The 21751-nt window shown below is 47.0% G+C and overlaps 3 protein-coding genes and 1 long non-coding RNA gene across 12 annotated transcripts; 2 read left to right on the top strand and 2 right to left on the bottom strand.

Moving 5' to 3' along the window:
• On the top strand, positions 6-17094 carry KMT5A (lysine methyltransferase 5A). 7 transcript variants are annotated; one of them, XM_021412610.1, is made up of 9 exons: positions 6-1401; positions 5206-5300; positions 7296-7452; positions 8580-8799; positions 9553-9637; positions 9942-10001; positions 10514-10704; positions 11365-11501; positions 15642-16142. In XM_021412610.1, exons 2-9 carry the CDS (start codon positions 5214-5216, stop codon positions 15797-15799), a joined length of 1095 nt encoding a protein of 364 aa, XP_021268285.1. In that variant the 5' UTR covers positions 6-1401; positions 5206-5213; the 3' UTR covers positions 15800-16142. The 7 variants fall into 7 exon arrangements, 6 of the variants coding, with proteins under 6 accessions (XP_021268285.1, XP_021268284.1, XP_021268283.1 ...); XM_021412609.1 differs by lacking the exon at positions 6-1401 and adding an exon at positions 4434-4869; XR_002443376.1 differs by lacking the exon at positions 6-1401 and adding an exon at positions 16980-17094 and having other exon boundaries at positions 4932-5300; positions 15642-15875.
• Positions 1916-3884, bottom strand: LOC110406313. 2 transcript variants are annotated; one of them, XR_002443412.1, is made up of 2 exons: positions 3201-3884; positions 1916-2853 (listed from the first exon to the last, which is right to left on the bottom strand). It is a non-coding gene; the product is annotated as an uncharacterized LOC110406313 (long non-coding RNA). The 2 variants fall into 2 exon arrangements; XR_002443411.1 differs by having other exon boundaries at positions 3298-3884.
• On the bottom strand, positions 15581-19753 carry RILPL2 (Rab interacting lysosomal protein like 2). 2 transcript variants are annotated; one of them, XM_021412637.1, is made up of 4 exons: positions 19374-19753; positions 18702-18853; positions 16161-16271; positions 15581-15719 (listed from the first exon to the last, which is right to left on the bottom strand). In XM_021412637.1, the coding sequence occupies exons 1-4, from the start codon at positions 19713-19715 to the stop codon at positions 15695-15697; spliced, it is 630 nt and encodes a 209-aa protein (XP_021268312.1). In that variant the 5' UTR covers positions 19716-19753; the 3' UTR covers positions 15581-15694. The 2 variants fall into 2 exon arrangements, with proteins under 2 accessions (XP_021268312.1, XP_021268313.1); XM_021412638.1 differs by having other exon boundaries at positions 19482-19753.
• SNRNP35 (small nuclear ribonucleoprotein U11/U12 subunit 35) lies at positions 19790-21553 on the top strand. The gene is made up of 2 exons (XM_021412630.1): positions 19790-20016; positions 20340-21553. Exon 2 carries the CDS (start codon positions 20342-20344, stop codon positions 21137-21139), a length of 798 nt encoding a protein of 265 aa, XP_021268305.1. The 5' UTR covers positions 19790-20016; positions 20340-20341; the 3' UTR covers positions 21140-21553.

Below are 21751 nucleotides of genomic sequence, written 5' to 3'. Positions count from 1 at the left end.
GCGAGCGTTTCTGGCATCCTCAAAAAGCGACGTCCCCACGCGCGGGCACGGCCCCAGGGTGGAGGCCGCAGTTGGGAAGAACGATCCGGGCCCGGTTCCCGCTGGGTGGGGGAGGGGAAGGCGGAGGCGAACGGCTGCACGCGGTCACGTGATCGCGGCCTCTCCAAGATGGCGGCTGCCGCGGGGGATGCAACGTTCTCGCGAGAGCCACCTCCTCGCGAGGCATGATGGAAAAAAAAGAGGGGGTGTGAGGGAGACGCATCAGAGCTGACGGGGAGGCGCGTAGTGCGCAAGCGCAGGTTGCGGCCGCGCTGAGGGGGCGCGCGCAATGCTATGCGCATGTGCACTGTGAAGCGGGGGTGGGGGTGATGGCCCGCGTCGGGGAGCGGAGCGCGGGCTGGCGGCATGAGGTGACCTAGGGGCGTTTCGGCCTTTCCGCGCCTCAGCTGCTCCTTAAGTGGTCCTGTCGGCCCTGTCTCCGCCGCGATTGGTGCTTTGGGTGTGTTGCTGTGGAGCTGGGCCTTGGGCACGCTCCTGTGAGAGCCGGCTCTCGTGCCCTGCCCAGAGATGGGAGCTCCGAACACTTCGGTGTCGTGGGAGCACCTCCGGCCCCGCCGTGCCCTCCCAGCACCCCGGCTCTCCGGCTTTCACCTCACAGCAACTCCTGAGGAGAAGGAGGGGAACAGCGAAGCCGCGTGGGGAAGACGCCCGCGGGGATGTGCTGACACACGGCTTTTCCCTGACAAGTGTTTTACGGGCTGCTGATGTGAGCATTGCTGCTGCAAAGAGCTGAGCACTTGGGAACCTGGTGACCCCTCGGGCTAGTTCTGCGTCTGGAGAGAGCTCTTAACCGTTCCAGCCCTCAGATGGACGTTTTTGTTAAACAGTCCTGAAGTTCTTTCACGTCTGTGTAAGGACAGTTTCAAGGAGTTTCAGCGTAAAATTTAAGGAAAGTGTGGGAAGCCATGAAATCTGCTTAAAACATTAAGTGCTGCTCATTCAGTTTTATCTAAGTTTACTTACTTTTTTTTTTTTTCATTAAATGGATCAAAATAACCAATAAGGGTTAGGCTAAGCTATCCAAAGGCAAAGCAATGTTAATTAAACTGAATAAGTAATTCAGATTCATCAGTGATGCTTCAGACACTAAATGGAGGAAAAGATGACAGAACTCTGGGCAGAGATGAGAACAGTGTAAATGAAGCTCATGTCTTGGCTACTGACCTGTATACTTCTGATAAAGGCACAAAGAAGTGTAGTCATGTGCAGCGCATTTAACGCTGAATGCATCTGTACAGCTCCATACGATTGTGGCCAGAAAGTGAGATTTTTGATGTCTTGAGTTGAAAAGACACCGTCAGGCCTGGGAGCAGAGCTTATGGTCATTCTCGGCTGGGAGAGGTGAGTTGTGGCAGATACTTGCTACTTACACATAATTACCACAGAAACAATTACTGCGGGGCTTTGTTTCCCTACAGTTGTGCCTGTGACAAGTACCTTGCTGAGTGCACCTTTTGGTTAGATAGACTGCTTTTTTTACCATTACCAGATGCTACTCTGAAGGTACCTTTATAACCTAGGAAGCATAGTTAACACCTACTGACATTTTCCTGTGTCGCTATAAAATAACGTTACTTAATGTGAGGCTCAGCAGTTATCCTCGAGGAATTCGTTTTTACTTGCTTTCTAAATACAGTGGTACAATGACTAAAACACAGAATTGTCAGCACTTCATCTTGTGAATACAACAGGTGCTGGATAAATGACAACTACAGCAACAAACTCTCAGAAATATTTAGCAAGCGTGTCTGGGGTGGATCTTAAAGAAACGGAACTTCAACATTCAGTGGTACCCAAATTCAGAATTAGAAAGTCCTAAAAATAGGTATGTAAAGAAAAAACAACAACAAACTGGTTAAGCATTAATCAAGACTGAATTTATTTACTCATGACGTTTTTCTTTCCAAGCAAATCCAATGCTTTCCCCATTCATTTTCCTTCCGTCCCCCACTGCACAATGTCACGCTGCGGTGCCAGGCTGTAGTGCAGCGAGGAGCTGCTCTGGGTACCACGGAGATGTTATGTAGGTCACTGGGTTGTCAAGCCCCGAGTGTGCGAGCAGGCCGCTCTTTCCCTGTCCTGAGTCACGGTGACTGGCAGCTGCGGGTGGACACATCCTCCTGGGGGCTGTAGGCTGCGTGTGACAGCGTTTACCTTCCCGTCCGTGCCGCCTTTTTTGGCCATAGCTCCCTGCGGGGAAGCCCGATTTGGTGACTCACAGTGTGATACGGCAGAGGGCTGGGCAGCAGAGGCCGGTCAGAGATGACATTGTTTTCTTTGTTGCTCTAGGGATGATGATTGTTTAGCTTGCTTTGCCCTCTAGTGGCGGCCTTCACAGCTTCATTGTAAACTCGGTTGCTTTGTTTAATATACGTAGGTCGCTCCGAAAGTAATGCCTCCTATTTCCATGGAAACGACAACAGATACAAAGAGCACAATAACAGTGTTCGATAGAGCAAATTCTCAGCTACAAAACACTATTTGTGAATGCACTCTCCACCATTAGCTAGGCACTTTTGCCAGCAATAAACAAGAAGAGCCTGCACGCTGCGCTCAGAAATATCTGCACCAGTGGAGGTGACACACTGCCACTGTCACCACTGCTGAAACGCACCCCCACCGCCTCACTGTGCTCACATCCACTGCTTGGTGTCCATCAGTGCTCAGCAAGCGTCCATGAATGTCAATGGAGGCCATTTTTTTTTCTGCATGGAGAAAGTCAAAGACACACCTTTGCTCTGTACTCACTCCCGTGTCAGATGCCATTGTGTCACGCTGCCCCTCTGCTGCCACCTGTCACACAGCAACAAAACGTGTTGGGATATTGGGAGGAAGGTTCAGCTCTGCTGCCATCCCACCAATATCTGCCTCTGGTGTCATGGGTCAACATCATAAAATAGGAGGCATTACTTTTGGAGCAGCCCTTGCACATGCACAAAACATTAAGAAATATATATTAAAAAAAAAAACTGAGCAAAACCACAAGAAAGGTATTTCCAGAGCTTTCTTGGGGGACTATGAATAGCATTCCTAAGTTACTGCAGGGAGGAAATCCTCATTAGTAATTTATGCAGTATTTTTTCCAGTGCCATCCTAGTTATGTCAAAATAGCAGTGTGAATTCGGATGGAAAAATCAGACCAGAGTCTGCCAAGAACTCCGGTGCTTTTGTTGGTGTACCAGCCCAAACAGGGGGGTTCACCAACATGGTAGTGGAATAGAGAAGCAGTTCACCAACGTGATGGCCGGTCGATGCCCTCCTGTGTCTGTGTCCTCCGCAGTCACATTGTGTTCCTGGCTCTGGCTGATAGGGGTGCCCGGGGGAGAGTGAGTGGCCTGTGGCTGCTGATAAGCTGGAAGTGGGTGACCACTGCTCGTGTTGGCAGCACACCAGTGTTGCTCCGTAGCCCTAGTAGATGTTGTTAGATAAGTCTTCAAAGAGCTAACACTGATAAGAAAGACTGAACATGAGCCAGCAGCATGCCCAGGCGGCCAGGAAGGCCAACGGCATCCTGGCTTGTGTTAGAAATAGCGGAGCCAGCAGGAGCAGGAGGTGATCGTCCCTCTGTGTTCAGCCCTGGTGAGGCCGTGCCTCGGGTATTGCGTTCAGTGTTGGGCCCCTCACTGCAAGAAGGACATCGAGGCCCTGGAGCGTGTCCAGAGAAGGGCAACGGAGCTGTGAGGTGTCTGAAGCACAGGTCTTGTGGGGAGAGGCTGAGGGAGCTGTGTTGTTCAGTCTGGAGGAGGCTCTGGAGATGCTTATTGCTCTCTACAGCTCCTGAAAGGAGGTGGTGGTGAGCTGGGGGTCGGCCTCTGCTCCCACGTACCAGAGATAGGACAAGAGGGAATGGCCTCAAGCTGCACCAGGGGATGGTTCAGGTTGGATATTAGGAAAAACTTCTCCAAAAGAGTGGTCAGGAGCTGGGACAGGCTGCCCAGGGAGGGGGGGTGTTGCTGTGCCTGGGGGTGTTCAAGAAACATTTAGGTGTGGTGCTAAGGGATGTGGTTTAGTGGACAATATTGGTGGTAGGTGGATGGTTGGACTAGATAACCTTGGAGGTCTTTTCCAACCTTAATGATTCTGTGATTGTTTGTTGTTGTCATTGCTGGCAAAAGTGCCTAGCTAATGGTGGAGAATGCATTCACTTTTGGAGCAACCTACATCACTGTCCTATTTAAAGACACCAAAGAGGTGACGTGATAACTTGCGAACCTCCACGATGACAACCACTGCAAAGAAGAAACATTCCGCAGTCCCTTGATGCGTGCCATGTTGACTCCTTGATGGTTTAATCTTTGCGATGGTAATTTACTGGTTCTGCAGCACGTGCCCCAGGCCTGCCCTTGGGTGCTGACCCATGCGCTGATGCTGCAGGTCCCTCGAGCTTTGCTGGTGATTTACTCACGTTTTATATGTGAAAAAATCGAACGCTTTCGTAGCGTTGCTACTCACGTGGCGAGGCCGTGCCGCGGAAGGGCGTTCCTCCCGGGACCGCCAATCAGAGCGCCCGTTGCCCTTCGCACGGGCCAATCAGCGCCCAGGGGACGCACATTTAAACACCGGTCCCGGGAGCCCGCACCCTCTCCGGTCTGACAGAGGGAGGGGCGGGGCGCGGCACTGAGCGCCAATCGGCGGCGCGGAAGCTGTTATCCGACACCCGGCTGAGCCAATGGGAGTGCGGCAGGGAGCGCGGCGTCTCCCCGCGGGGCGGTTGGCGGCGGCGGCGGCGGGGGAGCTCCCGGGGACGGTGCCGGGGGAGCCGCACCGCGGGGGCTGCTGGGCGCCGCGCCGCCACCGCCATGGCTAAAGGTGCCCGGGCGGGGCGGGGAGCGGTGGGTGCAGTTATGGGGGGTCGTGGGCGCGCGGCGCGTAGGGAACGGCCGGAGATGGGCGCGGACGCGGGGCCGGTCGGCACGGGGCTGCCGGCGGCGCGGAGATCCATCCCGAGAGGCCCGGGGCGCCGGGGCCGGCGGGACTCCTCCCCCGCGCGGTGTGCGCAGCTCGTCGGGAAGGGGCTGGGCCGCCGCGGCTCGCCCTGCCGCAGTGAGCCCTTTAAACATGGCGCAGGCCGCGGGGGCCGGGAGATGACCGCGGGCGGCGGCGCAGAACATGGCTCAGAAGCCGTTCTTCCCTCCTCGCTCCTAGGCAGGAACATGCCCAAGGCCAGGGCGGGCGGCGCGGAGAAGGCGAGCCCCGAGAACGCCGAGAGGAAGAGCCCCGGCCGCGCCCGGGCCGGTGGGGTAAGCGCTGTCCGGGGCGGGCGGCTCCCGGCGCTCGCTGCGGGTGCGCCCCGCAGTGTGGGGGCGGGCGCGGGGGGTGGCGGCCTCGGGAGCCCCCGGCGTGGGGCTGTCCGGCGAAGTCGGAAACGGGGCAGGCTTCAGCGCGGTCGGGCTGCGCCCGTGCCCTCCCTGCCCTGCGAACGGCGGGAGCTGCTGTCAGCGAGCGGCCAGGCCCGGGCACAGCCCTGCTTCCCTGCTACCCCGCCGTCCTCTGCCTTTCCTAGATGGGGCCCGAGCTTGGTAATCGCTTTGCATTTAAACCTCGCTGAGATGAATCTTGGCTATTGCGTCAAGACCCAGGGATCTTCAGTAGCCCTTAATGTGTGTTGTTGGGCTGAGAAAATCCATGCCGCGGAGGCTCTGAAACCCGGCACAGACAAAGACGTGGCAGCCGGGAGCGCCGCGCTGCGGGCGGGGGCTGGGAGGGCGAGGGAGCGGAGCCGAGGACGCGCTGCTGTGGCCCTGTCAGTGCGTGCCCGGAGCCCGGAGCTCCGTGGGCAGGTGGGCTGCTGCTGGCCTTCCCGGGACACGGCAGGCTGTGGAGTTCCTCCTAACCTAGGGAATTTCTCAGTGCGGGTTTCACTGCCTGCATTTATTAGCATCCAGTGTTGTTGTATGTCATCCTAAAAGCCTCGCTTCTGTAAATAAGCAAGTCTCATTTCTGATGGGCTTCTCTGATATATTTCAGTGAGGGGGAAGGGTCTGACTGACTTCTTCTCTGGGTGTTTTGCTGTAATCTTAATTCTTACTGAAGCTTTTAACTGATCTTACTTTGTGGGTGAGTTGTGTACTCTGTTACTTGTTTTTGTAAATAATTAAAATTTTCTTATGTACTGTGTGCTTTGTTTACTTCATTAGTCCTTATGCGATGAGGTATACCGGAGCATTTGGTTAGTCAAATGGCCGTATTTGAGCTATTTTACTCTTCTTAGCCAGTGGGAACCTTTGTATGCTTTAAAAAAAAAAGTATGCAAAATTTGGTTGTTTTTTTTATTTCAGCTGAGTTGCAGTATCTGTAAGTGCTTTTACTTGAGTCAAAATACAGCCAAGACAAACTTCTTCTGGCCAAGCTGCATCTGTTTGTCCAGACACTGGGGCTTCACAGCTGAAATCTCTGTGCTCCACATACGTGTGCAGCTGAGCTTGGCCTAGTTGCAGAGAACCACGAAAATGAAAGTGTCACAACTCCTGTAAGCTTTGCTAAATCCGTGCTCCTCCCTGCTGGGGACCTCAGCCTGAACCAGCTTTCAAGCCCCAGCCTTGTGCTGTTTGACCATGCCAGAGGGTTTTACTCTTTTGCCAGCAGGGACCAAGTGCTTTGCCTAGAACACTGTGTGTTTCTTATGCTATCAACAGTCTTAATACTCCATTTTATACGATATAATGGATAAAAAGATAGCACTGCTCATCTTCCAAAGCTCCTTGAGGGGTGTTGCTCAAGGTAGACTTTCCAAAACAGTCTTCCATGCTGCTCAGAAGAGCATATCATTAATTGCAGTAATGTTTGACACCTAATGAGTGTTTGGGTAAGTTCATGCTTCCCTGGCTATGAGAGGTATGTGGTAGGCTTGGCCAGTTTCTGCTGTGTTATTGGTGTTTTCTTTGGCTTGCGCTCTTTGAGCAGCTCAGGTTTTTTTTAGTACCAGAGTTCGTATCTTGAAGAAGAGGGTGGAAGTTGGGGTTCGTTATGGCTGTCCTCTCCTACCACATTGCACGTGAAGGTCCTCATGAACTGAGACGTTTGCATTAGTAAAATTCTCTGAGTGCTTACCACAGTTGTGTTTTCATGTCGTAGAAATAGCAACGGTAGCAAGGATGATGCATTAAAGCAATATAACTTGCATTAGCACAGTCAGCTGTCAGCCCTGGTCTTTGCAGCACGTTGTATTTCCCAAATGGAAGCTCCCAGCATCTCTGTGATACGCTTTTTTGTTTGTATGTGTGAATCTGTTTTAGGAGAATGCGTTTACTGGTCAATCCAAAATCTACAGCTACCTGAATCCCAACAAAACTTCTGGTGCTCGCTCCCCACTTCAAGAAGAAAACTCTGTCATGTATCACGAAGTGAAATGTCAGGGCAAAATGCTAACTGAAACCAACAGAAAAGGAGATGGTAAGACTGATCTTTGGATTGCTTGCTTTGTGAGATGTGCTTTCCTCACTGCCCCCAGTTTTAGAACTGTAGGAGGTGGGCAGCTCCCCTGCCCTGGTCTCTTTCCCAAATCCTACAGCTCCGTCAGCAAACAAACTACAAGGATGATGGTGTCCTTATCCTTTTCAAAACTGAAGTCACAGATTTATCAGGTGATTATTGAAAACAAACAAACAAACAAAAAAAAACCCCACAGCTGGTTTGTGTTTAAAGGTGTGGTTGTTAAGTGTGGTAACTTGTTAAAATGTTTTGGTTCAAATGCTCTTTGCAAGTTGGTGTTTTAAGCCCCTTTGAGCACAGGGAAACTTATGGGCTGTAACCCCTCGATTTCACCAAGAAAATGAAAATGGTTTTAGTCTTTCCCACAGTGGCCTTTAAGCAGTGCTTCATTTCTCCAGTGAGATTGAAACATCTGTCTTGGCCTGAGGGAATTAAACCTGGTAATTTGCTGTAAATGAAAACTTTATTCAGCTTTAAGACGTCTCATTTACCTCTAAATCAGTCAGCTGAGGAGGATGTGGTCAGCTCAAGGTAGGATATGCTCAGTAAGCTCAATGTAACAGAAGTCTGTCTTCTAAGCACCTGCCCTTTGGCTCCTGTGGATTTGGTCTGAGTGGTATTGGCCCCTTAGCACCACTTCTGCAGTGACTGATTGTAGCAGTGCAGGGTGCAGAGACTTCTGCTCCTTCAGGGCAGGTTGCTGATTCCTTTATAACAACCTGAAAACTTAGTACACCAAATGCACTGGCTGGCAGGCTGTGTTTGTACCACTGAACGTAGCATGTGGTCAGGTTAGCTTTGCTGCTTGGTTTTACACCACGACGAAGCACTTGCTCTTGTTTTTACCTTTTCTTTTTCTCTTCTTATGCCTCATTCTGTACTATCTGTGCTATAGCAACAACTACTTGGAAGTCCAGTAACAGTCTCCCTGAGTTCTAGCAGAAAGAGATTGTATCATTTATTCCCTTCCTCTGTCTCTTATATGACAGCACTAGAAACTTGACATAGAAACCACTGGAATTTGTTTAAAAGCACTCTGGTATGGATGATCTTGAATTCAGAGCCTTACTTGATTTCTTTGTCACTAGAAAAAAAGAATGGTGGCAATATAATTGAAGGTGCTATGAAACCAGAAGAGCAGAAAGATAAAGAAAGCGGGTGCAATACTTCAGTGGTCTCTTCTGATCAAAAAAACCAAGGAACTGTAGAAACTGAGAAGACACTCCTGCCTTCAGACTGTGCTGGTGAGGCCAGTGCAAAACCAGCTCAGAAAAAGATGGTTAAAGCGAAACGTGGACCAAGGAGGAAGTAAGTGACTTCTGGAATTGTAAAAGCTTTTCTGCTTTGGGCTATTTTGCATTGGAGGCCTATATCTACATTTTGTTTCGAGAGGCGTTGTCAGACCTGGAATTAATGTTTCCCTTGCTTTGCTCTTTTTTTTTTTTTTTTTTAAGCAAATGGCTGTAATGGAGGGAACACATTTTAAAGAAGATTCTTCTTTTTCTTCAAGAATAGTATATTTGCACTCAAAGTATATATCAGCCTTGCAGATGACTTTTTCTTGCCTTGCTTGCCAGTAAAAAAAAAAAAAAAAAAACTAGTTTATGAACCATTAAGCCATTAAGACTTAGTTTTCTGTGGACAAATGGAGTCTATCTTGTCAGAAGCGTAATATTAGGTTATTGTAGCTGGTGGAGTGCTGGCTGAGTTGATACCTTTACTGATGTAATTGCAATAATGTAACCTAACATTGATGAATTCATGGCCAAGCAGCTTTAATGACCTACATTTCTGGAAAGGCACATGGGGCGGGGGACCTTCAGAGTTATAATGTGATTTTCAGTTGATTACCAGTGGCATCTCATTCTTGTGGTTAAAGGATTAGTAATAGAGTATGTAGCTTCTGGCTTGGAACGCAGAATACTGGTAAGAACATAGATTCACACTGATCAATGTTTAACATAAGCATAAATATATATATATATATTTAGATACCTGTTTTAGAGGTGTAACTTCAGAAGTAGTTTGAAATGAGTGTTTCCTGTTTTTCTTCTCCCTTAGAACACAAGGAAGAGCACCAAATCGAAAAGTGACAGATTATTACCCAGTTAGAAGAAGTTCCAGGAAGAGCAAATCTGAACTGGAGGTAGTGCTTCTTGATAAAATAACATTACTTAATGCAGTAGCAAATATTCACTGGAAGTATTGTTAGGAATGTTTCTAAATACATAAATATTGAGCCAGTTATTTTTAGGATGGAATCTAAATGATAATTCATTCTTGGGGGATGTTTCTTTATTCTGTCTCTTTACAACTTAGTTTTGCTAGAAAGAGAAATGGTTTGGAAAAGTGAATGTCACTGGCCAATCTTTTCCTCTTAGCTATGGAACAAACTACAAAAGCTATCAACAAATAACTTAGTCTTGTTTTTTGTCTTGTTTCTTCCTCAGACTGAGGAAAGGAGGAAAATCGACGAACTGATTACAAGTGGGAAAGAAGAGGGAATGAAGGTAACAGCAATGCTAACCCGAGTGCTATGTATTGTTCATGCAGTCTAGCTCTTACAAGAGCAGTGATTCTCAAAAAGCAGCAGTCTGCAGTTGTCGTTGTCACTTCTAGGATAGTGATAGAGAAAACTTCCTTGTAAGCATTGTACAGTTCACAGGCAGAGGTGAGAAGAATCAAGTGTACTAGTGGGTAACTAATTCAGTTGGTGTGGTTGACCTTTCTGTGCCTCTGCCATGTTTTTTTCCTGTTCATGCTAATGTACCCTTGAAATGGAAAAGCTTAGACATTCAGTCAAAATGCGTGGTAGCTACACTGCATCCTGAAGTTGCTCTGTTTCTTCCATTGTACAGTAAATTGTGCTTCCACAGCTTTGTCTGTGACATGCAAATGCTGTGCCATGCCATTTTAATGACAAATGTCATGCACTCCTTTCCTAGGAAACAGCATATTGGCAGTCATGTGAATACCTTCTCATTTCCCTATTGATTTTTTTTTTTTCTTTTCAACTCAACAGATCGATTATATTGATGGCAAAGGGAGAGGAGTAATTGCTACTAAACATTTTAATCGTGGCGAATTTGTAGTTGAATATCATGGAGATCTCCTCGAGATCACTGATGCTAAGAAGCGGGAAGCTGTGTATGCTCAAGATCCATCCACAGGCTGCTATATGTACTATTTTCAGTACCTCAGCAAAACGTACTGGTAAGCTGCTTTTGCTTTGTGTGTTGTATAGTTGAATGGTAGAAACTTTTGAATGCTTTTTTTTGTTTCCTGTTTTCATACAGCTCTGGTGTTTTTTGTTTTGTTTTTTTCGGTTGGGAACCATGAATTAGGGGATTTTCTTGGAGCACTGTTTTGCTGTCTGAGAGCCCTCCCTACCTCTGGGCTAAAAGGAATGATGGGCAACTCACAGCCCTATTCTCTAAAGCACAGCACAATCTATATGTAAAGCTGTATCTGCTTGGATGAGACTTCTAGCTCTGCCATGGATTTCTTCCTAAACTTACCGTCTTGTGAAATTAACTGCTTTTCCTGAGTTGCTATATTTTCTTTTAGAAAAGCAGTATGAACAGATTTGAAGAGAAAAACACTTCCTTCAGCTGTCTCTGACTGTGGGTCTCTTTCTTTCTTCAGTGCCTGTCACCAACTCCATGTGCATGCTTTGCATGCTTTATCACTCTGTGGTGTTGTTTTTTTTTTTTTTACCCCAAACTCCAATTCTTCTGAAGCAATTGTTCAGACAACTTTTTCCTTCTCTTTTCCTTTTCAAGCCTTGTATGTATTCCTAATTCTTTATCTAGTTTGCACTTTGTTTCTTGTCCTTTAATATGATTTGTGCATGACGTGTTCTTGTTCTTCCAGTGTTGATGCTACAAAAGAAACTAATCGTCTGGGAAGACTGATTAATCACAGCAAATGTGGCAATTGTCAAACAAAGCTTCATGACATTGATGGTGTGCCTCATCTCATATTGATAGCTTCCAGAGACATTAAAGCAGGTGAAGAACTGTTATATGACTATGGAGACAGAAGCAAAGCTTCCATTGAAGCTCATCCATGGCTGAAACACTAATTCTTCATCTTTTGGGTGTGGTTTTAGCTTGTTTTTTTTGGGGGGGTGAGGGTGGTGGAGACTGAGTGCTCTGCAAGGAGTCAGTGGATTTTTTTTGTCCGTCCTCACTTCCCTCAGCTTTCTTAGTGAACTGCTTATGGTGTTCTGAGCTCTTTGAAAACTACATTTTTACTCTGCAGTATTTCAATTCCTATTACAGCTTTCCAGGCAGGCTCAAGTTTTGTCTTAGACTGCCAAAACTTCTGTGTTGTAAAAGGAAGCCCATCTTAGAAAACAGAACCCTTCTGCGTAGTGAGCACTGCCACCTGAGCATGCAAGGACTTGCACAGATTGAAACTTAATCATTTGGATTGTGCTTCTGCAGTGAAATCTTATACTCCATTTTTTGGGGTGGTGAACTTGACGTTAGCTTTATGACAGCAAGTGTGCTTTTTGTATGCCGACTCCTGCATCAATGGCTTGACTACTTGTTAGACTTCTTGCAAAGCTTTTTTTTTTTTTTTTGAAATGGATGCTATTGTTTCTGTCATTCTCAAATCACTTGTGGTAGGGTTCTATTTTTTTTTTCCCAGTGTGGTATCTCATTGGCAATTAACTTTAAATGCACTTGTGCTGAGGGAAATAGAGGGTCGTGCTGGCTGCTTTTTTCAGATAAATGACTCCAAGACAAACGTGGATGAATTTTGATAGGCTGGGTTAATACTGATTAAAAACGTGGGCAGTTAACTTCACAAGAGAATCAATGTTGGACATGACTTCTAAAATTTGGGATGGTATCTTTTTATAGTTGATGACTGATTCTTGGAGGTGATGATTCCTAGAGGGTTTTAAAGAAGTAAAGGAAAAACTCTCCAAAATTTTTATTACCTTCCTATGCTAATTAGCTCCATCAGAAGCTATTTATTTACTGTGAATGCTTGAAGTTGAGCATAGTGGTTCTGAAAGTCATCTTCATATGCAGCTTGAAATTGTAATGATGGAGTTCATGCAATGATGAAAGTATATTCCTTATTGCCTGGTCCTGTAAGTCTGTCCACCATGGTCTGGTCCCACTGTCTTAAATGGGAGCTGAGCGCTTAGCATCTTGCAGATGTTTGTAACATTACTGTTTGAGAACCAAATCTGTCACGTAGGCGGGCGATAGACAGTGCAGGTCCTTTATGTTAAAGATGAGTTCTTACTGGTTCGAATTTTTGCCAAGGCAGGCTTGGCACGTGTGTAGATGAAGATGGCTGTGAGCCATTGGTCACGCTTGCTGCTGGAAGATGTCAGCAAGGGATCTGTGGCTCTGTTTATCTTTTTTTCCTCATGTCTTGAAGGCTGCTTCAGCTAATGCCCTCCAGGACAACCTTGCGTGCTTGCCTATGTGATAGGTCAGATGCCAACATCATGGTTGTATGCTCCAGCAGCAAGAGAGGTGGTTTAGTGATGTATTTTTTAAATTAAAAACTTGAAGACAATGTCTCTGTAAAATAAAGAATATATTTATTATTTATGAAGTGGCTGCTATAGTACCTGTTTGTCTCCACTGCAGATGGTTAGCGTTTTGAAAGTAAGCTGTGAAAATCATTAGCCATTAAATGCTTATTGTTATTTACCATTTAACACAAGGCCAGCTCAGCAGAGAGTGCTCAATTGTGAATTGTATTTTCACAATTCCTGAATTAACTGGAGATGTGTTACCTTACAGGTACTGAGTTACAGGTAAGCTTCTTTCACTGTCTTGTTTTAGCTGGCAGTGATTTCTCTCTGGTGTCAGGAACAGGATACTGCTGTGCATTGCTGTAGCACCTGTTATACTAGAGTGCTTCCCTTAAGTCAAAATTGGAATCAAATGCTTCCTTTTGTTCTTTATTTAAAAATTTGCTTGTTCTCTATCAGGTTAAATAGCTTAACATCTCTGTTCTTTGGTGTCACTTCTGTAAATAACAAGGAGGGAGCATCTCCCTATTTTACATAAAAATGAAATTGTCTTCTGAAATGCTTAACTGGTAATCAAGTAGCACTGCATCAGAAGATAGTAATAAAGCTGATATTGCACTGAGGATGTCTTTTGCTTTTATAGGAGCTGTGTGTGTGTATGTATATGTTTGTGTATATATTTCAATACTTTTCAGAGAAACACACAGTTTTGATTTTTATCCTTGTGCCTTATAGGAGAGGTTCATCTTCTAACAGGACGTAAAGCACTTAGCAGGGAAAGGTGCCCTGGGCTTGGGGGTTAAACTTCTTTGCTTGGCTTTGCTGGAGGCAGCATAGTTGCTTTAACAAGGCTCTAGCCGCTTCTATTGTGGCCACAGTTGGCTTCTTTTCTGAGAGAGAAGCTGTGCATCTCTTCTTCACACCAGGTTGCATGCAACTGTGATGGTGCCAGAAAAAGAATGGCCCCAAAAGGTTGCAGTGCTGTCCTGTCTACATTAACTGGTGAACACCTGCTTCTTCTTTTCAGTAAAGAGCATCCTCAGTGGTAACTTGAAAAGAATAATCGCAGTATTTACTGTCTCTTCCACCTCCCAGTGAGGAGTGGGCTCGGGCTGTGTTACACTCTTCTGTATCTCCTTGGCAAGCTGATATATTTACTTACATCTGCTTAATCTGTGCACTTCGTTACCTGACGTTTTCTTAAGGTATGGTAGACTGAGTACTGTGGTTTTAGACGTGATTTACCCCCTCCACTCAGGAAGCTTGGAAAATACATCTTGGGAGGAACCACACAGGAAGAGCACGTGTAAACATCTTTCAGAGATGTGTCCTGGCTGTTGCTCTTGCACAATTTTCTTTTTTTTTTCCCTCTAAAGATAAACTCCGTCCAGAAGATGCATTAAATTCCTTCCTTGCTACTATGTTCTAGAAAATTATATATGAGCAAGGCTTATTAGTATGTCAAAGATGGCAACATTTGTTTTGTGCACTGGCTGCATTAGCTGTGAAGCAGCCTACCTAGGAAAGGACATCTTTGTCTTGCTAATGTACAGTTGCTAATAAATTCTGTCTGAAAGGAAACTGCAGTTTCTGTCGTCAGCAGACACTTGCATTGTGCTTCTGAGCAGATGTGTGAGGGGCCCTATATCTTTCATGCTACTAGCATGCAAGGGGGAATCAAAAGACTTCAGAACCTGCTTTCACTTCTAAGGAGTGTCAGATCATAGTTTGATTCCTATCACTGCTCTTTATGTCTGCTCACACTCTATTGCTCTTGAAATTGTTTGTCTAAATGTGGAATTTAACTGGTATTTTTCAAGCTTCTTTTCTACTATTATTTGCCCTATATGATACTACTAGTGATAAATATCATTGCTTAAGCTAATACACAGCTTGTATCAGCTAATTGGAGGAAAAAACAAAGCTTCTGAAAAAGACAACTGTCTAGCCCAGAAATCCTTTGTCGGAAGTGAAATGTTTGATGCACCTGTTCCAGCTGAAGCTTGTTTGCACCTCTGAAATAATACCAGTCCTTGATGTGATCAGTGTGTGACGCCACAGCTTTTCTTCCTTTGCTGTGGTAGTCTCTTTTCTTTCATCCTGACCCTAAAGGTCTTCTCCTGTGTACGCCCATTTAGTGCAAAGGAAGACAGAGCACAGGGCAGCATAGGGGCTTTTTTCAAGCAGTTGTGTGTTAATATAAGATGGGGAATTACTTTTCACGTAAGATCAGTGAGGGGTACAATTGGAATGGGTGCTTCTTTCCCAGCTCTTCACTGTGAAGGCACGTGGATGTCACACCCTTTACAAATAACATATCTTAATCTTATAAAATCACGTTGGGCTGATCACTCCCATAGGCAGACAGGATAAATGCATGGTGGTACACTTCCATCGTAGGCTCTCTTAATAAGAATAAACAAAACCTTTTTTTATATAAACATTTATTTGTTTCACAAGTAATGTCTGAAAGGAATCCAACAATGCACAAAGTATATGTATGTCAAACAGTTGCTTAAAAAAAAAAAAGCAAAGTAAAGCCTACTCTGAAAAAAATATTGTACAACAATTCCTCTGAGGTTGCTTATTCTCTACAGTAAGAGTGATGCTTTATTTTCCAATTCTTGACTCCTCCCTCCTTCAGGTGCTTTCACCAGGGCCATTTCTGAACAGAAGTGGCTAAGTTTTCAAGAACGTTCATTTTCCATGTTTAAAAGAGAACCTGCAAAAGACAAATGGAAAAGAAGGGCCATGCGGTGTGACTGCCACGTCAGTGTGTTCTGCTATTTTGGGGAGCTTTAAGGACGTGACCTGAGCCTGTGGGTACTGCATGCAGCTGCTTGCACGCGGTGTAAACAAACCCCCAAGGACAGCTATCGTGAGTCTTAATGTGCTAACAGGTCCCAAGTTGCATAGTTTTGTTCTGAAATGCTCTTTGTAGAAAGAAGCGTCACCCTGCTTCTCTAGGTGGAGCTTGCTTTCCTGTGGAGTGCTTTTTCAACAGGAAAGGATTTCTCTATCATGTTTGGATTTTGTAGAGGAGGAGAAAACAACATCCAGCCAAGTAGGCCAAAGTTCAGAATTCATCCCTGGGTTCACTGTGTGCGCAGTGTGTCCTCTCATGCTTTGCTTAAAAAAACAAAACCTATATAGACAAACTTACAGCCGTTTGATGATTGTCTTCTCATCACTGTCCTTGCTGGTGCCTGGGCTGCTGCCACAGGGTTCTTTCTCCAGTTCTTTAGTTTGGTCCCTTCTCTGTGAGATGATCCCACTGGTAAGAGAAGTAGATTTTGTTTGTTTTTTTCTCTTTTTGTAACTAGCATAGTATAGCATTGCTGTCCTGTTCAGAGGGCAGTCTGGGATGTGGGTGAGTGGGTGTTCACAGGACAGGGGTGGCAGCCTGGCCCATTCCTTTTAATGAGCTGATTTTTATTTTTATGTAAATACTCCAATGGAATTTTGCTTTTGCTGTGATGAGAACACTTACAAAAAAAAAAAAAGTGGGGGAAAAAAAGTTAAAAAACACTTTAAAAAAAAAAAAAAGGCAAAGTGTTCTCATAGAAGAAAAGATGGCAAAAGATAACACAAGTGAAAGGGAAAGTGTAACTATATGTTGGATTTGTACAAGAACCCACAGATATGAATAGGGCACAGACACAGATGGTGAAGTTCTGTGTGGGTAGATCCATGGTACCTTCAGCGCAGCCATGGAGGTTCAAGCCACACAACTGGGAACAGCAGGGAGATTCCCAGCTTCCCTGCAAGGGAAGTGCTTGTTCCTCCTTCCCTCCTGTAGAGCAGAAAAGAAAGGCTGTGCCTGAGCTGTAGATTTGTTGTCAGGCTGCTTTGCTGCTGTTATGCTTTACAAGATTGTAACCACACAGTATTCCATTTCCCCAAAGGATGTTTCTTTTGCTTGACATTGGGTTAGTTTTTTTTTTTTTTTTTTTACCAGATTGCTTATGTTATGTTTTCACAGCATGCTATTTACTATCCTGAGCTGACCTCATTTGTCTTGAGAGCTGAGTGGATCACAGCTTCTAAATGCAGTAGCTGGAGGCTGAAATTAGCCAAGTAACACTGTTCTGGACCTCGAAAATAAAAGTGCAGGAAAGTGTCTAGAAACTTGTAACATCAGGCATGGGATGACTTTGAGGCAAAATCTCTTTGCAGGTAACTGGGACTACAAGCTCTTTGGGGATGCTGCAGATCTCTAATATCTGCACTGTAACTTCTACTCATAAATCATGATTAAAAAACGCAAACCCCCAAATCATCAGGCGTTATCTCTAAGCCAGTCTCTGTAAGGATGTCACAGATCTTAATGTTATATAGAGCTTATTTCAAATATACACAGGACTACAGAATTTAGACTTAGTTTAGATTTATTTTCTTCCCCTGCACAGCTGTGCCTTATGGGTATATAATTATGCTCTGGGTTTTATGTGACTGTTTAAAGAGAAGGTGGCTTTTGGCTTATCCTGTAACTCTGTATAAGAAACTAACTGCACAGAATTACCTGAACCCAAAAGCTGCATTTACACGTTCTCTCAGTACAAAGTACTGGGCTATTAACAGCATATTTTAAACTTTTCTGTCAAATTTTAACTTGGCCTGTAGTAAGCTATGTATCACAGATGAGAAATCAAAGACAAGAAGCCATTCCAGTGGTTGCACAGCAAAGGTAGTCAGCTGAGATGGGGAAGCTGGTGCCTCACTGTTATGTGAGAACTGCAGCTGTGCAGTTTGTAAACTGACTTCTTGGATTTAACTTTAACTTTGTCTTAACCTGTTATAGACAAGGCAAAGGACAGCCTTAGTGAATCTAAGAGTCTGTTGCTGAGATATCTCAGCTGAAATCCTTAGTTCTCAAACCATCTGAGTCTAGATTAAAAATTAATTTATTGCTCCAAAGACCTTACAAGACAGCCAGATGATGAAGGGCAGAAGTGGGTGGGGAAAACAGCCTTGGAAGTGAAGCAGTTTGTAGCACAAAAGGAACACCCTTCCTGGATCTTATCTTCTCCCTTAAGAAGCTGCTCCCTTCTTAAAAAGACAGATTCTGCTCTGAATGAACTTGTTCAACATAGCTACAGTGCCTTGCACTACTCTGCTGGCATTCTTAAAACAAGCAAAAAACCAGCTTCTCTTCAATGATAACAAAAGGGCTTAATAGTCTGCTTTCTACATTAGTGCCATACACACGATGGGGGCAAAGGAACAGCAGATACACCAGCAGACCCCCATCTGTACTCAAAGGCAAGTTGGAGGAGGAAGTAAATTTCTACTAAAACAAAATGGAAACCCCCATGATCTTCCGGTAAGTGGTGTGGCTTTAGACAAGAGCAGTGTGTGTGCAGCTGCTGTAACTATGCAGGTTAATTTCTGTGCGTGAGAACTCAGCTTGTATGCGGAGTTGTAGAAACCATATGTAGGTTTTCAGGGGGACAGTTACCACGATAGGCTGTTAACTGCACAGAGTAAGGGGGAGTTTACTTTTAAAATTATGTTGCATAGAAACTTCATTGTTCCCACATTTTTCTTTGCTCATTTGTAGGCACTTGGGAGCAGAGATGTCTCTCCTTCTAGGGCTGGACAGTACCTAGCCCAATTTAGGTGCCCAATCCTGCAATATCATCATCTGATAAGCTCCCTAGAAAGAAGTAAATGTTACTAGTTCTCTGCTGACTTCACCATGTACCTTTTGTAGCACTGCAGCTCCTCTTGCACCACGAGAAGTTGAGCTTTCAGCTGGTTACGTTCCTGCAGCACATCCCGCAGCTCCTGTAACGTGAACCGAGGGCGATTTGGATCTGTGAGGTCTATCACCATTTTATCTGGTCCCAAGTTGGGCTGTAAAATAAACAGCAGGAGATGTAACCTGTCAAAACCGAATGGGAGATAACGGCTATAAGTTATGTCAGGGGAGGTTGGGTTGGATATGAGGAGAAATTTCTTCTCCCAGAGAGAGGTCAGTGCTAGCATGGGCTGTCCAGGGGGGTGGTAGGGTCACTGTCCCTGCAGGTCTTCAACAGCTGTGGGGATGTGGCACTGAGGGCTGTGGTTGGTGGGCATGGTGTGATGTGTTGAGGTTGGCGATCTTTGTGGTCTTTACCAACCTTATTGATCCTACGTAAACCGGAGTGCTCCTTAAGCTAGAAACCCTGCATTTTATAAATATACACTAATTGTTACAACTAGCATCCCTTCCTCATCATCCTGATTTGTTTTCCAAGCCGTTAGTTACTATTTTTCATGCTGTTCCTATCTCCTGTCGCAGCAGAGTGCCCACCTAACAGCACAGTCTCGTTCCAAAGAGCTGGACGCCCTCCTGTCCGAGTGCAGGCCCCGGCCCCGGCCGCTCCCCACCCACCTGCTGGGCGCTCCCCGCGGCCCCGCGCCCCCGCAGCGCCTCCAGCTCGGCCCGCAGGCTGTCCCGCTCCATCCTCAGCTGCTCCTCGGCCAGGCTGCCCTCGCTCACCAGCGCCTCCAGCATCTCCAGCACCCGCACCATGCTGAACTGCAGCCGGGCGGCAGCGGCGGGCACCGCGGGGCCGGCGCTGAGCTGCAGCAGGTCCCGGCCCACCACGGAGGAGATATCGTAGACATCCTCAGCCGTCAGCTGGAAGGGGCTCTTCAGCAGCGCGCTCTCGGGGCCGCCATCCTCATCACCATCACCATCCTCCTCCTCCTCCCCTTCCCCGCGGTGCTGCATGTCCGCGGCCCGTTACAAACTTCCTTCCCCAGGGCCGGGCCCCGCGGGCGGAGCGAGCCCCGCGGGTTTCCATGGAGGGGCCGCGGCCAGGCGGTGCCCCGCCCCGGAACCGCCTCCGAACTGGGGCGGGGCGGGAGGTGAATACGTCCGCCGCTCCTTTGCACCGCAGTCGCCGAAAGCGGTGCGGGAGCCGGGAGGGCGGCGCTCGGCGTTTGAGAGCGGGGGGAAGCGGCTGAGGCGAACGCGGTCTCGCCCGGCGGGTTCTCGGCTGCCGGCGCGAAGGGCCGCGCTGGGAGGAGAGGTGAGGGGAGAAGAGGGCGCCGCGAGGGCGGGAACGGGGCCCCTCAGGCGGGGCGGCTCCTCCCCGCGGCCCTCAGCCGGCGCTCGTGGCCCCGCTGTCTGTGAGAGGAGCCCGGCCGGGCTCGATATCCCGAGCGGGAAGGGCGGAGGGAGCCGCGCGGGGAGCTGCTGCTGAGGCACGTCCCGGCAGGGCCGCTCCTGGCGCTCACTCTGGAGGGTTTTTGTGAGGATTGTTGTGCTCTGGGAAGCGCTTCTGCCCTGCCTGCTTTTCTTTCTGAAGCGCTAGCGGTGAGCTGTGTTTAACGCTATTTCTTTTCCCGCTAGCAATGAACGACTGGGCGCCCATAGCAAAGGAGTATGACCCCCTCAAAGCGGGCAGCATCGATGGCACGGATGAGGAGCCCCATGACCGTGCCATCTGGAGGGCCATGCTGGCGCGTTACGTCCCCAACAAGGGCGTCACCGGAGATCCTCACCTCACCCTGTTCGTAGCGAGGCTCAATCTTCAGACAACAGAGGAGAAATTAAAGGAGGTCTTTTCCCGCTACGGAGACATCAGAAAGATCCGTCTGGTTCGAGACTTGGTCACAGGATTTTCCAAGGGTTACGCGTTTATTGAGTACAAAGAGGAACGTGCTCTGCTGAAGGCCCACAGAGATGCAAACAGGCTGGTTATTGATCAACACGAGGTCTTTGTAGACTTTGAACTGGAAAGAACTCTCAAAGGATGGATTCCTCGGAGGCTCGGAGGTGGTTTCGGAGGCAAAAAAGAATCTGGGCAGCTGCGGTTCGGAGGACGGGACAGACCTTTCCGGAAACCCATCAATTTGCCAAACATGAAAAATGATTTCTATGGAGAAGGCTCAGCAGAAAAGAGAAACTGGTCCCGAGAGGGAACAAGGGACTGGAGAACAAGAGACCGAGAGCATGAAAGGAACAGAGAGAAGAGAGGGCCAGAAAGAGAGCGGTCATGGGGTTGGGGTGACAGTGAGAGAGAGAGGGACTCGAAAGAGGAGAGGAGCAGAGGGAGAGAGAGGAAGGACAGGGACAGAAAAGACAGAGAGAGAGACCGGAGCAGGGAAAGAGATACCAAGAAGCAAAGAGATGATGATAAGCATCGATAGCTGGCAGCACCTTGTCTTAAGGGGACGATGGGAAGTTTGGGTATGGTGACTACTCGTCTCTCTCCAGAGTAGCATGAGCCATGCGCTACTGCCCTGACTGCTGGCTGGGGACCTACCTCTGCTGTCATGGTGAATGAACTGGTATGGGGGAGGTGATGCAGCAGGTTCTGGCATCCACAGTCTCTGGAAAAAGCTGTACCCTCTGGAGGATGTGGACGTGATGCAGTTGTAGATGTCACCTTCAGCTTGGGGCTGGGAGCTGCATTCCCCAGACAAGCAGCGTTCATGTTATTATCTTGTGCCTTTGAGTTCTACCTGTTAGAAGCTCTCTGTAGTGTGGTTCCTAGTGCGGATAAGATACCTTTTGTTGAATTGTTCTTCAGAGAGATTAAACTTTTCTATTAATGTTTTGAAGTGGTGAATACTCTAAGAAATGCACGTGCTACCATCCCATTGAAATCGAGCGCGCATCTCATTTGATACTCATCTTGCTGCTGGGATCAGTGTTCACGAGGGAGCTCCATAGTTAATTCTCTATGTGCCAGATGTCCACTCTCATTTTGTGAGACAGATGCCCTTTATGAAGTCACTTTATGAAGAAATAGGAATGCA

The sequence above is a fragment of the Numida meleagris genome, chromosome 14 (assembly GCF_002078875.1).
Source record: "Numida meleagris isolate 19003 breed g44 Domestic line chromosome 14, NumMel1.0, whole genome shotgun sequence".
NCBI classification, from domain to species: Eukaryota; Metazoa; Chordata; class Aves; order Galliformes; family Numididae; genus Numida; species Numida meleagris.
This window is presented reverse-complemented; position numbering and strand designations above follow the sequence as displayed.